General features: G+C 44.6%; 1 protein-coding gene and 1 long non-coding RNA gene across 2 annotated transcripts in view; one reads left to right on the forward strand and one right to left on the reverse strand.

Annotated features, from left to right (window-relative positions):
* Rab22a (RAB22A, member RAS oncogene family) overlaps positions 1-5,465 on the reverse strand; it is a 63,292-nt gene extending 57,827 nt beyond the window's left edge. Inside the window, exons 1-2 of the mRNA XM_076851912.1 lie at positions 5,193-5,465; positions 4,263-4,342 (exon numbers count right to left, since the gene is read on the reverse strand). Coding sequence (XP_076708027.1) covers positions 4,263-4,342; positions 5,193-5,228 — 116 coding nt within the window. The 5' untranslated portion in view covers positions 5,229-5,465. The remainder of the gene's footprint in view (positions 1-4,262; positions 4,343-5,192) is intronic.
* A 217-nt stretch (positions 5,466-5,682) lies between these two features.
* LOC143394477 (uncharacterized) overlaps positions 5,683-16,288 on the forward strand; it is a 41,581-nt gene continuing 30,975 nt past the window's right edge. The window contains exon 1 of the long non-coding RNA XR_013090704.1: positions 5,683-5,725. This is a non-coding gene — a long non-coding RNA (uncharacterized LOC143394477). The remainder of the gene's footprint in view (positions 5,726-16,288) is intronic.

Raw genomic sequence — 16,288 nt, forward strand, 5'->3', positions numbered from 1 at the left:
GAGAAGGGTAGACTGGTTTAATCCTTTGGAAGATACATTTCCCTGTGACCCAACAATATTCACTGCCAGATGTATATAGCCTCCAACAAAATTCATAAATACAGGCACAAGATACATACAATATTCTGCACATAGGAGGATGTGTGTACAAATAGCACAATTGTATGTAATAGCCCTATATGAGGAACAAAATGTACAAGAATAGAATCAATAAAATGTGGGACATTCATCCAAATGTGGGATATTATGATATGATGATAAAAATGAATTAACTATTAGCACATGAAATAACAGATGAATCTCACAATGCTTGAAAGAACATACACTGTCTAATTCCATTTATAGAATTCAAAATTATAGCTTTAGAAGTTTATTTAAAAATACCAATCGCTAGCCAGGCACAGTGGCATGTGTCTATAATCCCAGCTACACCAGAGGATGAGGCAGAAAGATAGCAAGTGAAAGACCAGCCTCAACAACTTTAAGATAATGGTTTAAAAATAACCAAGAAAAAGAAAAGGACTAGAGTAGTAGCTCAGTGGTAGAGGGCTCCTGGGTTCAATTTTCAGTACTGAAAAAGCAAAAGACTGCTAAGAAGTACTGAATGTTTACTGTATGTTAAGTATCATTCCAAGTAAGTTTTGTATTTTAACCCAATATTCACAAAAACCTTTTAAGAAAGATGTCACAGAGTATTCCTAAATGAGCAAATTAAATAACAAAGTGGTTAAATAACTTGCTCAAGTCCACAGAGCAACTTGAGTGTTAAAGCTGGGAGGTGAAGACACTTTGGTTTGAGGGCCTGTCTCTTTTTTTTGGTGGTGGTGTTGGGGATCAGAACCCAAGGCCTTGTGCATGCAAGGTAAGTTCTCTACTACCTGAACTACATCCCCAGCCCAGGGCCTTACTGTTAACACTAAGCTATCAGTGTAGTTCAATGACAGAACTTTAATGCAAAGATAGAGAAGGGCAAATGTTCAGGTGCTGGGAAGAGGAGAAAGGTCAAATTCTCACATTCCAAAGAAAAAAAATCAGTAGATATTGCCTAAAACTGATTGAGGGTTGGGGGAAGGGGAGAAGAAGAGATCTACCAGTCATACATTACAAAAAAAATCTGGAGGAAAGACGAGAAAAAATAGTTGATTTTCATGGCAACAGTGGTTGTCTCTAGGAAATGGGTCAGAATGGAATGGGGACAGTCATATTTCCTTAAAAGCCCTGTGTCACCATCTCATATGTTTTAAAAACCACATACACATTGCTTTGACAAAAATAATGTAAAAAAGACTGAAATATTTGAAAAATAACAAGTTACCATTTATTGAGCCCCAATGTTACTGGTTTTTACAAAAACCTTTAGTGCACTCTCTCATGGAATCTCCTAACAATAGTGAGGTCCTAGCATTACCCTTCTTTTGCTGATTAAGAGTCAACTACCCAGGGCTCATTGACTAGTAAGTGGCAGAGCTACAGTCCAGGGAGACCACAGGCGTGAGTCCCACACTAATAAGAGGAGATGAGGCCTTTAATAATTGGGATATTTAGGTGGTGGCCTGGACAGGAGCTAGTGACAGTGAGTTAGGAGGGGACATGAGGATGCCCGCATGTGTGTAACGAGAGGGTCGAAAGGGATGGAGTCCTAGCATTAACAATCACCGATATTTATTGCACACTTCCTGTGTCCATTGTGTCAAGAGATTGAATGAATGTTTGCTAACCATCCCACAGTGTAGGCAGGACTAGGACCTCCCTACATCCAACAGGGTGGCTCAAGTGAAGGGCCTAATTCAAGTTCAGCACAGCACAGTTCTTCAGGGCCCAGGCTCTTCCCCACTACACAAAACACTTGGGACATTAAGGAAGAACCCAAATTTAGGAGGAGTGAAAGATTTAGAGTGGAAGTGGGACCGATACTGAGTTTTGTGTGAGAATAGGTCCAAATCATGGGTTGGTGATATGGGCCAAGGAAAAGGTTAGAGAAATTGACTTTGGGTCATATTACCCAGATGAAGGCCACCTGTGAAAGGGGAGAGGAGGATTTCAGGAAGATACGGGAGCCAGGACACAGCTCCTCATCAGCAGGAGAGGTCAGGAGACAACAGTGAGTAATACGTTCACAGGCAGAAGAAGGGAACTAGGGAAGACAGAGGAGTTTCACTCCAAGAAATTGGGCATGTGTTTGCAATGCTGGATCTGCCCCCATCTCTGGGGCCCAGGGTGGCCTAGAGGCCTGGTCCTTGCTGTCTTAGCAGCCCCTCTGGCCACCTTTCCAGTTTTTGCTCTGTCCTGCCATTCCAGCCTTCCAACCCTTCCTCTCAACCTGCTCAGCCCTCCCAATGTGTGGTTCCAGCTTTCTTCTCCTTACTGTCCCTCACATCAACTGGTATACTTCTTTTCTTCAAATACTCGATTTTTAAAAAAAATCTTTTTAAGGGAGGGACAGGAGGGTGAAAGACCTACTGGTTTGGTAATTAATGGTGATCAATACCCACAGAAGGCTGTTTTAATGGCATGGTGGGTTAGAATTGATGAGATGACAGTGGCTATGGAGAGAACAGCAGCCGAGGAGTTACATGCTTTGAGCAGCAGGGCTGGGCAACTGTGTCCTTGTAGTGGAGGCGGGTGGATGGGGAGCTTGTTTGCAGGCTGTGACAAGAAGGTAGGGGAAGCAGAAGAAAGTGATGAAGAGGTGGGCTACCAGAGCTCCAGGGTGTGTGTGGGGTTGGTCATGAGGGAAGAAGCTACCTTTTGAGGCTAAGAAAAAAGAAACAAGGAAAGGGAGCAAGAAGGAAATGAGGAGAAAGAGAAAGCCTTGGCTTCTTCTTTCCTGGTGGAGAAGAGAGGAGATGGCTCGGGGCCACAAATATGTGGCACAGAGGAGCCGCTGATGACAGGGAGAGGGGAAGTCAGCACTAGCCACACTGAGGCCCACGAAACTGTACCTTCTTCTCTCTTCATTCAGGACTAACCAAGATGGTTCTGTGGGTTCTGTGTTTTGGGCTCTGACTCAGTGTGAAGTGTGTCACTCTCTGAATCATCAGTAATACTTGATATCACTTCCTATCACTTCACTTTCTTGTGCAGGTAGTGACAGGCAGGCCCTGAGGAGGGTGAGGTCATGATTTAAACATGTGCACATACCCAGTTCTTGCTTGAAGGATACTGAAAGGCATTTTAACTGCAGAAAGAGTGGTGGATTTCATTCTCATGACCTCAAATGTTTAACAAAGTTTAACAAAGCAGACATGAACTGACAATAGGAGTTTTTAGTTTCTCAGGGGATAATCAGATGGCAATTCCCTTCATGGACTGGTAACATATTTTTCTTTGAAGCAGAAAATTATCTGTATAGAGCACAAAACCGTATTTTATCTTAATGATGAGCTCCACAGAACTTTTCTTTAAATGGAGGAAACCATTTGATTGGTGGGCGTTTGACAATAAAAATAGAGCACAGCAGCTGTTTAGTTTTACAAGCCTAATGTAGTATTAAAACCTATAAAACAGCCAGTCCGAGTGGTGCATGCCTGTAATCTCAGCTATTAGGGAGGCTGAAGCAGGAGGATGACAGCTTTGGGGCCAGTCTGGGCAATTCAGCAAAACCCTATCTCAAAATAAAATATAAAAAGAACCAGGGGTATAGCTCAGTAGTAGAGCACTCCTGAGTTCAAGCCCCAGTACCAAAAAAACAAAAACAAAGCTACTACAAAATACTTCTCACATTAAATATTAGTACTGTGATACTTAATACTCTATCTCCAAAACACCAGAGGCCTCACATCTCAACATTAATTTATTAATGCATCATTACTAACAGCACAGGAATGTATGAGAAGGGTTTGGACCCCATCCTGCTGCTGTTCAAGGACTAGAACCATCTGAGTATTTTCTAATTGATAGAGCTAAAAGAATGGTATCAGGACCTGTTTTCATTTGCCTTCCTTCAAGATGCAATTCTTGATATTTATAGACTTCTCTGTGTGTGTGTGTATATATATAAATAAATGGCTTCTATGCCTATTCTAACAATAAGCAAGATTCAAATTTCTATTTTTTTACTTTGAAGTTTTCACTCCCAAGACTTAAGAAAATCTTCCTAAAATACACCAGATCTCATGGTACTCTTTCAAGTCCTGGAGATGTTGAGGATCAGCAACTCGGAATTCCCTGAGGCAACAGGGGCTACACCTGTAACACATTTTTTGTATGGAAGAATTTCCTAAGTGCCTTTAGATGTATATTAATTAAGCTTAATCTCTTACCCTATTGTTGGGTTGATGTTCGGATCAAAACTGTCTTCCACAAACCGCCACACGATACTGGATTTGCCTACACCTGTATCCTGAAAGAGAATGAGACGTGCGACTAAGAAAAAGTGAACCTGCTTGCAAATGCAAAAATCAACTTTATGGTATAAGTTCAGGATTTCAGAAAAATAATATTAGATGTGTATCAAATTTTGTAAGTTGAGGGGCACAAAAGAGGTTTTCATAAAAACTTAAATAGGAGAGTTCAAATGTGTCATAGGGGAAGTGTTTTGCAGTTTTTAAGACACCAGGACCTTTGAACCACTTGAAGTTTCTGCTTTATGTGAAAAGTGACACACTTGCTTTTTCTAACATGTATTTGTAAACTCTGAGCTCCTGAATTAGTTGAGTATCCCTGATGAATCCTGTCCCTACCCTATTCGGAGGGCAACAAAGCCTAGTTGTGGGAACTTTTTCATCTTCAAAGCAGAAACTCAGGAAGGAGAGCATCAACCTCAGAAGACTCTGAAAGGGCCAAAGTACCCTGACAAGACAGGAAACCCAAGCTGCACGCTCGTCTTTGGGGTTTCCTGGTTTGAACACCCCCTCTCCGCGGGAAGAGTTACTTCGCGAAGTAACTCTGCAAGAAGTGTCAGGGTGTCCCACGAGTTCAACAGACGAGAAGGAGGCCAGTGCTGCTGGTCGACCTCCAGACCTGCAGGCTTCCCTGTGGGGGGCTGGCCGCTCCCACCCTGCACCAGCCACCCCTGGCTGGCAGCCTGCGCCCCGGGGAGGGGGTCCCCGTGGGTCCTCGCGCCCGGGCTTCGGCAGGGCGCGGCCAGGTGGCGAGTGGCCCGGGACAGGGCGGGGTGGAGGGGCCGCGGGCGCCGGGGACCCGCCCGCCCGGCCTCCCGCGGCCTCCCGGCGGGGCCTGCCACCACTCACCCCCAGCAGGCACACTTTGAGCTCCCTCAGAGCCATGGCCTGGGAGCCCCGGCTGCGGGCCCGCCGCCGCCCTAAGTTGAGGGAGAGGCCCGGTCCAGCACGAGCATCCCCCGGCGCTGCCGCCGCTCGGCCTGGCCCCGGCCGCCGGACACGCAGAGGCGGCGGCCGCTCGTAAGCCGGCCCTCGGCCTGGCCCGCCTGCCGCCAGCCGCGCGGAGCCGCCTCAGCAGCCGGGACGCCGCCACGGCCTCCGGGAAGCCACCGTCGCCGCCATCTTGGGACGCCGGCCGGGTCACCTGACCTCCCCGCCCACCTCGGCAGCCACCTTCGCCGCGAGGGCGGGGCGGCCGGGGCGGGGCCTGGGGCGGGGCCTGGGACGGTGGCCCCGCCCCCGACCGGCTCAAGATGGCGAGCGAGCGGGCAGTCGAGGGCTGCCGGCGGTCCCCGCCCCTACCGCCCCGCCCAGCTCCGGGGGTGTGTCCCAGCCCGCCCGGGTCCCCGCGCTCTGCGGGCTGGCAGGACGACTGGACTCCGGTGAGTACCGCCGCGCCCCGCCCTCCGCGGGCCACCTGTGGCTCCCGCCCGCCAGGAGGAAGGGCTCCCTCCCGACCTCGCCCGCCTCCCCGCGCTCCTGGCGCGCCAGCACCGGGTCCCGCCTCCGGCCCTGGGAGTCCCGGGCCCCCTCATTTCTTGGGTGGGACCCTCCACTGTCCCATCCTGCCAAGAACTCTCCTTTCCTTTGGAGAACTTTGAGGCAGCTGGGGGGAGGGGTTCGTGGTGTGTGAAGCCTTAACTTTCTGTCCGTTCTCTTGGTTCGCGCCGGTTGCGGTTCTGCACGGCCCAGGTGGACCAGAAAGAGCTGCCGATCCGCGGGTCTAAGCCGGGCCACACGGGTATGCTACAGGTGGCCTCCACACCAGGGGTGCCGGGGGTGAGGAAGGCCCCTGTAAATCGCCAAAATAGCTCCCTGTGGTCTGGGCCTTCGGGGTCGTGGTCAGGGAGGAAACTACCCCTCTACCCTTACCATCTGCAGATTCCCTACCAAGAGCTGGTGTTGACTGAAAGGCTTCCACAGACCAGGCAGTGTTAAATCTTACACCCTTTCCCTCTTTAGAGAGGGTAACTTTAGGGCTGAGGTTGTGGCTCAGTGGTAGAGCGCTTGCCTAGCATGCAAGAGGCACTGGGTTCCATCCTCACCACCACATAAAAATCAGATAAAGATACTGTGTCCACCTGAAACTAAAAAATAAATATTAAAAAATTTTAAAAAGAGAGCAACTTTATTGAAGTAGCAGCACACTTGAAGGGGCGATAGAAGTAAGTGGGGAGCTCACTCTCTGGAGTTATATGGACCAGGATGAAAACCTTACTCGCTCTTTACTAGCAGTGTGATCCTGGGCCAGTTAGTGTACCACTGCAAGTGCTAGTGACCATATTTGAAATTGGGCCTCAAAGCACCTCAGAAGACTTGTGAGAATTGAATGTATAAAGGGTTTAATATGAAGCCTGTATGTAATAAACACTCAGTAAATATTGGCTGCCATTATGGTTATTAATATGAGCATTACTAACATTTAACTTTCTTGAGCCAGATACAGTTTAAACCTGGGTTCTAAGAGCTGAGTAGTTTTATGTGGGCATCCTCAAGTCAAAGGAATGTATCATTTCCCTGGTACATGATGGTGAGTTGCCATCAAGTTGCCTTTCATTCATAGATTGGATGTTTGGCCTAGCAGGAAAGACTTTTCTACCAGCTTCAGTTGTCTAGCCAACCCAAATCTCAGCAGCTTAACCCACAGCATTTTATTATTTCTTTCATTCTCTGGTTTGACTGGGTGGTATCCTGCAAGGACCTGAGTTCTCCAGGTGATGTTTCTGCTTGGCTTGGTTGGCCTTCTCATGGTGTGGTGGCCACAGGGAGTTGAACTTTCTTGCTGGTGGCTAGTTTCCTTCAGTCTTTTTTATGTATTTATATGTGTAAAAGGGAAGTAAAAGAGTACAAAGGAAAAATTATGATTTCTCTTTGGCCTTATTTGAATATAAGTATTGGGTGTTTGAGACTTGTAGTAAAAAAGGCTCATATACTCTTTAGCAGATGGCTGAAGACTTGCCCCAGTAAGGAAGTAAACCATCATGTGGCTCAGAACATAATCATTCCTCAGGTAGGACAACTTTGGGAGTCTCTTCTGGCTTCTTGTTTGGATAGGGGTGGGAGCTACAAGGTGTTGTGCCTTATGACTTCGGAGTATAGTGAATCTAATAGCCGGTAGTAGGACGTCTTCCCCTACCCCTCAACTTATTTTTTATTTTCATTTATTTGTATTTTTGGTTTAGTATTTTTGATCTTTTTAATTTTTTTATTTGTTCCTTTTAGATATACATGACAGTAGAGTGTATTTTGACATTATACATACCTGGAATATAACTATTTCTAATTAGGATCCCATTCTTGTGATTGTACATGATGTGGCATTTCACTGGTGTTGTAGTCCCTCAATTCGTGCTGCCTTGTGTCTTATACTTGATGGTTGGGATATTTGGGTGGCATTATCACACGGATTGACACCAAAAACTCTGAAGCCCTACTACCCTTTCCTGGCTTTCCCATAACCTGTAGCTGGGTTGGCTTGGGTGGATCACTCACCCAATCTGTTTATTTCTTCTCCTCCTCCTCCTCCTCCTCCTCCTCTAGGAATCAGGGATTGAAATCAGGGGTGCTTAACCACTGAGCCACATTCCCAGCCCTTTTTCATATTTTATTTTGAGATAGACTCGTGAGTTGCTTAGGGCCTCACTAAGTTGCTGAAGCTGGCTTTGAGCTTGTGATCATCATGCCTTAGCCTCCCAAGCTGTTGGAATTACAGGCATGTGCCACAGCACCTGGACTTTTTAATTTCTTTGGAAAATGGCATGATAGGTGCTGTATCCTAGTGTTAGCTTGAGGATTAGATGAGATAGTACACATAAAACATTGTAACCCAATGCCTGGCATAGTGGGTATTCTGTTCAGTAGTGGGTATTCTGTTCAGCTGCTACTATGTGAGGTATTTTGAATTACCTGCATTTTAAATGAAAAAAAAAAAAAACCCTGAGAATTAGACTAAATAACTTACCTAGTATGGCACAATTTGTAAATGGTAGAACTAACAATCAAATTCTGTTCCTTCTGACTCTTGTTCTTTTTATTCCATTGTGCAGATCAGTCTCACAAATATTCTTTAAATTTTTTTTTTTTTTTTTTTGGAATAGGATCTTTTTCTGTTGCCCAGGCTTATCTTGAATTCATGGACTACAGTGATTCTCCTACCTGAGCCTCCAAGTAGCTGGAAATGTCAGCACACACCACCACAACTCGCTATAAAGACTTAACCCAGTGATTGGGGGATAGGTGTCAGTTTGGATGGTACTGTTTCTGTTGTCCCCTTGGGCACTTTTGTTTAAATGATGCAATATTTCTTGGTTTAGACTGTAAGTCCCTTCTAGCAGGGATGTAGGTCATCCTTTTTTATAACTCAATGTGCTGCATGATCTAGGTGCTCAATTAATGTTGTTATGTTAACAATAATGGGTCCCTAGGTGTGTTTGATTTACTTTGTGATTCTTGATTAAGTTTGGTTAATTCATAAAAGAGACCATAATGAATGGGTGCCTTGTTTTTTTAAATCATTCAGAGTCTTTGGGCCATCACAGCACTGAAAAGATTTAATTTTAGGGAATTGGCTTGCTAAAGCAATCTAAATTCCTTCTCTGGAGAACAGAAAGTGTGGGGGGGATGGCCTAGCGTATTGGTTTTCATGTAGCACTGCCTGTGGAAGGTGGAGCTTAAGAGTCAGCCTAAGGGGCTGAGGGTCTGTGAATGTTAGGGTTGCTTATAACATGTGAAGGCTGAAAAAGTATTATTGTTGGTAAGGTTTGCTTGTCCAACTTGGAATTTAATGGATGAACAAAAGTGGGTGGGGAAAAAAAAACAGGAATGAAAGGAATCTATTGCAAATCTAGAGACCTGAGAGACTTGTCAACAAAATATAATATGTAGTTGCTATGATTTGGATCTAGAATGTCCCCAAAGGCTCATATATCAAAGGCTTGATCTCCAATTCAGCAATGTTTGCAAGTGGGGCTTTTAAGAAATGATTGGATCATGAGGCCTCTAACCTCATCTGTGGGTTAATCTGTTGGTGGATTTGTAATTTGAATGGACTACTTGGAGTTTGTAGAGACTGTAGGAGCTGTAATAAGTGGGGGGGGGGGGCTTTGGGGACTTTATCTTGTCCCCAGCCCTTCCCTCCCTCCCTTCCTCTCTCTCTCCCTTCCTCTCTCCCTCTCTCTGCTGCTGTAAGGTGAGCAGTTTTCCTCTGCCATGTCCTTCTGTCATGATGTTTTGACTTTGAAACCAGCCATTTAGAACTGAGACCTCTGAAAGTGTGCCTCAAATATATCTCTTTTCTCAGGCACTTTGTGCTAGTAGAGGAAAGCTGACGGACGCAGCAGTTGTGTTTGGACCCTTGGTTACAGTCTCCAGGGAAGGACATCATAGAGATAGCTGGAGAACACTGAGCTTGAGACTGGGTATTGATAGCAAGAATTCTTGTTAATTTTGTTGGGTGTGATAATGGGTGCTATTTTTTTTATTTGTTGGACGTGATAAAGGTGTTATCCAAAACAAACAAGCCTTCATGAGTGAAATGATTTGATGTGTGACGTTTGCTTTGAAATGCTGCAACAAATATTAAATAAAAGGTTGGGAGAAGGGGTCATGGAAAAAAATGGCTGAATGAAAAAGCTATTGCTGGGGACTACCTCTTTATTTTTACATGTTTAAAAATTTTCCAAGAGATGTTTTAAAAATGAGGAGCATCACATGATCAAGCACCAGCAAGGGAATTGGAAGTGGACTTTAATTCTGAAGTCATTATAGAAGTTATCAGCTTCAAAAGAATGGCTCATAAAAACATTAGTATTTGGGGGAATGAGTGTTTCTTTTCAAATGCTTAGTTTTCAAAAGGTATCTGTGAAAGAGCTTGGAAGAGGGCATACTATATATAACAAAAGCCAGGTGCCAACTGATATCTGGAGCCCTGGTGAAAAAAGGCTCGGCCTGGCCAGTGGGATATGGACATATTCAGTGTCTTAGTGCTAGAAAGTACAAAGCATGTCCACCTTGAATGAAAGATGTCTCCAGAGCCAGGGCATTCCGGTCCACCTGCTTTGTTCCATGATTGCGAAAAGACCCTTGTCAAGGACTATAACTAAGCTGCTGGCCTCCAGGCCAGAGGTATTTCATTAATTTGAACCCAAAACTATTGGACTTTTTATCTGACTAGTATAAACTTGGATCAAAGATTGTCAGTTATAACGTTTTATAAAAGTATGCCTGTCAAGTGAAATAATTTGAATAGGATTGGCAACTAATTTAGTACTATAATACTTGAGAACTAAGAAAAAAACTCAGATATCAGATTATTTTTTATTTATTTATTTTTTTTAAAGAGAGAGTGAGAGAGGAGAGAAAGAGAGAGACAATTTTAATATTTATTTTTTAGTTATCGGCGGATACAACATCTTTGTTTGTATGTGGTGCGGAGGATCGAACCCGGGCCGCACGCATGCCAGGCGAGCGCGCTACCGCTTGAGCCACATCCCCAGCCCCAGATTATTTTTAAAATCAGAGATGGGCAAATTCTTTTCCATGAAGGGTCAGATTACAACTGAGTTTGGCTTTTCAGGTCTGAAGATCTCTAGCACAGCCTCAGCTCTGTGGTTATAGCCTGAAAGCAGCTATAAAGCTCACATAAATGACTGCATGGCTGTGTCCTCCAAGACTTTATCTACAAACATAGGCAGTAGGCAAATTCGCCTCCTGGGCGGTGGCTTGCGGACCCCTGCTCTAAGTCACGTTTGACTTTATTCCCTTAGTGCTGCCATGACTGTTGAGCTGAGCCAACCTGACCAGGGCCTCTCCCAGGATCAGGGAGAAAGCTGAGTGTTGAACCAGGACCACCATGTTCTGTTGAAAGCCCCTTGGCAAGTTGCCCACCTGAGGTCTCATCTGTCCTGTGCTAGTTGAGGAAGAACATGTCTTCTTGGTGGGATGAGCATAGCAGGGGACCAGAGTCACAGTGGGGGAAGCAGGTCCAGCCTTGTTCCCCTCCTGCTCTGGGCTGTTCACTTTGATTGCCCTTTATTTTACTTTTCTCCCACTTCTCCTTTGCCACTTCATTCCCTTTCTCCTTCTTCCTCTTCTTCCTTCTCTTTCTTCCTTCTGTGTATCTTTTTTTTTTTGTGTGTGTGTGTGTGTGTGTGTGTTTGGTACCAGGGATTGAACTTAGAGGTGCTTAACCTCTGAGACACATCCCCAGCCACTTTTATTTTTTGAGACAGGGTCTCACTAAGTTTCTTAGAACTTTGCTGAGACTAATCTTGAACTTGTAGTCCTCCTGCCTCCTGCCTCCTGAGTCGCTGAGTTATTAGGCATGTGCAACCATTTCTGGCTCTGTCTGTATCTTGATTTTTTTTCAATTTACATTCAAGGTTATTATTGCTAAGTACAAGTCTTAGCCTTGTTATTTTGTTAAATTTCTTATGTTTATTTTGACTATTCCTTGATCTTTTATTCCTCTCTTATTTTTCATCTTTGTAGTTTGAATCTTTACTGTATTAATAAGATTTTCTTTCCCTTTTCTCTTGTGTATCTGTTCTTCTGAGCTTTATACTTTTAATGTTTTCATCTCTCTCTCTTTCACTTTTTGATGCAGGAGTCCAATTAGTATCCGATAATTGGGTCAGGTGGGCTTGAATCTTCAATTTTTGCTTGTGTTGGAAAGTCTGTTTCTTCCTTACTTCTGAAGGATAGCTTTGCTTGAAACACAACTCCTTACTTAGTATTTTGATTCTTCTCTCTGGAAGTGGAGCCCAACACTGGGCTCCTCTACTCGGCCATCTTCATAGAAACTTTTTATTGACTTTTTGGATAGAAAGGGGAATTTATTTGCCAGGAAAGATGATCACATCATATTTCTTCTCAAAACAGTGCATGTCTTCCTCTTTGCTGATTGGTTTCAGGGGTGCAGTCCATGGTTGGCTGACTCCATTGCTCTGGGTTTAAGGTGAGGCAGAGCATCGTGGTGGGAGGGTGTGGTGGACCAAAGCTGCTCAGGGCAGCCTAGAATCAGAGAAGGTCCTGGATTTTTCATTTCCTGTGAAGCCAACAGATGAACATTAGCAATTCCTTGAAATTATCTCTGTTTGGAAAAGAGTTGTAAATGGCTATCTTCATCACAAATAAGAATAAAATCACATCATAAAATTTTTAAACATTTTTTATTAGACAAATTTTGTAACAAACCTAGGTAATGGAAGAGGAAATGTTTTTCATCTTCAAAAAGCCCATTAGTCTTAATCCTGATGGGAAGAAGAAAAGAGGTGAGGGTACATGGTTGGCTACCACGTTTGATAGTCAATCACCCATGAAACCAGTGCCCCTCCAACTTTCCCAAGGTGCCAGGACTGCAGGAAGTGCTAGGCACAGAGGCATGAAGAAGCCTTGGGACCACCTCTTAAGATGCTCCCTGCCTAGAGGGGTGGCAGACAGTAAAGGTGGTACAGACAGAGATAGGAGAGTGAGGCAAGAGCTAGGGCACCAGGAAGAGATGGGAACTGTGCGCTGAGAGGAGGTGGGGGTGTGACATTGGAGTGGGGTGACACTGAGGAAGGCAGCTCTTGGGCAAAAATATGCACAGAGGTGGAGTTTTGAGACAGCCTGCCCTGTTAGATGAGGCTTGATGAGCAGGTGGGAGACTTGGAAATAAGGGGTGTGTGGGAGATAAGGAATAGGAGGAGACTGGGTGATAGGACTGATGACTGTCAAGGGAAGAATCTGCTTCACCAGCTAGATATTTTGCTGGAACTTAAGTCTTAGTAAGGCAACCCTGGCTGTGCTACAAAAGCTATTGTTTTTTTAGGACTAATGATATGGCAATCCGTGTTCTGAGTGCTTCTCACATTTTAATTTGAGTACAAAACCCCTATAGACAGGTATTTTTAACCTCATTTTATTGCTCAGCAGGCTCAAAAGGGGCTCAGAAAGGCTAAGTAACTTGCCCCAAGTAACCCATGTAGTGAGTGGCAGGGGTGGAATTTAAGCCAGAGACTGACTGTAGAATTCATCTTAGCCGCTCTTCTTTGGACGACTCACTCATCATTCACTCATATATTTATGCATGCATTCATTCATTCACAGAACTAATGTTTATTGAGGGCTTGTTAAGTCTCAGAACTACATAGGCATTGTGGACACAGTGGTGAGTAAAAAAAACCTGGTTTCTCCTCTCATGGAGCTTTGAGTCCAGCAGCAGAAAAGGACATTAAACAGGTGAACATAAACTAATGCAATAATTTCAGGTGCTGTGAAGGACACATAGCAAAGCCAGTGTGATGGAAAGTTCCAGTGCATTGTGGCTGGAGGGATGCAGGCACTGCTTGCTGTGACTGCCTAAGACTTCTCCAAGTTCTGAGAGAGGCTCTTGAGTTAAGATTCAAGTAAAGACAGAGATTGTCACATGAAGAGCTAGAGGAAGCATCCAGGTATAGTTCTTTCCTGTCAAGGAATAGCTGGAAGGCCTGTGTGTCTGGAGTGCTCTCAGTGACAGACCCTAGAGGTGGGAGGAGTAGGTGGGGCCATACCACTCGTGGGCCTTAAGTCTGACTCAAGGTAAAGTGTCTGCTTTTTAAATTTTTTAAACAGTGTTGGGGATCAAACCCAGCATCTTGCACATGATAGGGAAGTGTACCCCTGAGCTACCCAAGTCCTGAAGGCCTTGTCTTGTATTCAGGAGTCATGGGAAGTCACTGGGGAATTTTAACCAGGGGAGTGACTAGAGCTGAGATTCAAGAAAGGGTGGGCTGGTGGAGAAGCAAGCCAAGAAAGCCCAGGGTGTTCCTGGGATCCAGTCAGGGGTCGGATACCATAAGGAAGACAGGCAGGAGGGCAGGGAATGGGGCTGGTAGCTGTCCCTGCTGGCAAGGGAAGACTCAGCAAAGACTGATCTTGTGGGAAACTGGTGCGACACCTCCACTCCCTCCAAATTGGGTTAGGTGGTCCTCCTCCTTGTTCCTGAAATGGCATTATGTCTTGGGTCACCTTCTAGCAGCATTTTAAAGTACTGTCATTCCATTCATTAATACTGTATGGACTACTGCACTCACCTTCTCTTTCTCTGTCTAACTGGGTGGGTTGGCAGGAATATTGGGGTGTGTAATGTCAAAGTGAAGCACATGAACTGCTTGAAGATGCGGAGTTCTCGCCTAGCAGGTAACCTGAGCAAATGCTGCCCGTTGACCGCCAGTGTAAAAGTCAGAGTCATAAATATAACGACGGGTTTTGGAAGCCCTGATTAAAGCCACAAATCAAAGAGGAATTTCCATGTATGCATGGTGTAGAGAGGATGGCTGCTCATGAATTAAGTTGGTCTTTCAGCCAGCCCATTGCGTAGTGCTAGTAATAACCATCAGTAGCCCTCAAAGATTTGCAATATAAAACATTATGTGTTGGACGGATCTGCTCATATGAGAGCTAATAAATCAGCGTGGGTCTTGTTAGAGAATGACATTTATATAGAGGAAGTTTGCCTGTGCAACTTGCCGTTGAAATTTAGTTAAGTCAACAAGGATCTGCAGTCTTGGGGGTCAGTTCCCCTACAAAAGCCAGTAATGAGTCAAGAGCATTCTTTGTCTTTTAGATGGGTTAAGTTTATCTGGTTTAGCTCATAAAGGTAGTCCCAATTAAGGAATTTGCATTAATACTTGTAAGCCTCTTAGTGAGAAGAACAAAAACCATTTTAAGTAACATGGGAATGGTTTTACTCAAGTTTCCTTCAAATCATGTAAAACCTTTCAAAGAGTTGTTCTTCAAAGATGGCCATTGATACCTCCTAAAACTTATTTATATAAGTTCTAGTTAGTATATTCTACTTTTTTTTTTAAAAAAAAATACTAGTTTTGTAAATAGGGCTTACCAGCTTCTTGGCTACCCATAACCAATCTTCTGACAGTTTGAGTTGGACATGACATAGTGGACCATAACTATTGGGTGTTCTCCATCCAGAGTTCCCTTAGCACTGTGTCAGAGACAGAATATTGGGTCATATGGATGATTGGTCTGGCCCAGGGTGTCATATCTCATCCAGAGTTATGTTGCCAGGATGACATGTTGAATGGAGAGTCGTAAATCCTGGGAGTGCCTGGAGAAGGGGTTCTTGATGAAAATGCTTTCTGGGATGGATGTGTCCTCGTGTGCTGCCTCCAGCTCCAGTCCTGTTCATGTCTTGAGACAGAAAAGAATATCATGGGGTATGTTTTATTGTGTTTAGTTTTTCTTACTTTTCACTTAAAACAGTTTTAGTGTGACTGTTTAGTCAGGGCATGGTGGTGTTCTGTGAAGTCTCCAGTGTCTCTGAGCCACTTGAAGGTAGCAGACTTGCCTCTGCTGTGCTCAGGCCATTGTCTGGAGTGTTTTTCTCCCTTCCCCAGATCCTTTCTTTTCCCATGAGGAAGATGCTCACTTGATCTTCAAGGCGCACTTGGTATCCTGCTTCTGTTGGAGAGATGTCTCCATCCCTCTGCCCTCCTCCCAGCGAGCCTGTCTCCTCCTGGCAGTTTCCCATGGCTCTTGCCATTGCGGCATTATGGGTTGTTGTGCATGAGATGACTTTTATTCCTCGGGAGCTTTCGGAATCTGGGGCCCTGTCCATTTGCCTCTGTATCCCCAGTGCTCTGTTGGGTTGTGGTTTGCTGTCAGAGTCAACCACAATGGGATGGTTTGCTACTAACAGGCTTTCTGCTCTCAGACTAGTCTTTTGATTCTTTTCTTGCTGTAAAATAATCTATAACATTTCTTTTCTTTCTCTTTTTGTTAGATTATGTCTACTGTGCTTTGAGCCTGTGAAACATATTCACCTAACATCAGACTTAGAATATTAATTTATAATTAGCCTTAGACAGATTGATGTCTCGTAAAAAGCAGGCAAAAACTCAGGGGTTCAAAGTGTTTTTCACTACAGCCTTCTTGTCTGATTTATTTTATGTTCCAGATTGTTTTAA

This window comes from Callospermophilus lateralis, chromosome 3 (assembly GCF_048772815.1).
Source record: "Callospermophilus lateralis isolate mCalLat2 chromosome 3, mCalLat2.hap1, whole genome shotgun sequence".
NCBI lineage: Eukaryota > Metazoa > Chordata > Mammalia > Rodentia > Sciuridae > Callospermophilus > Callospermophilus lateralis.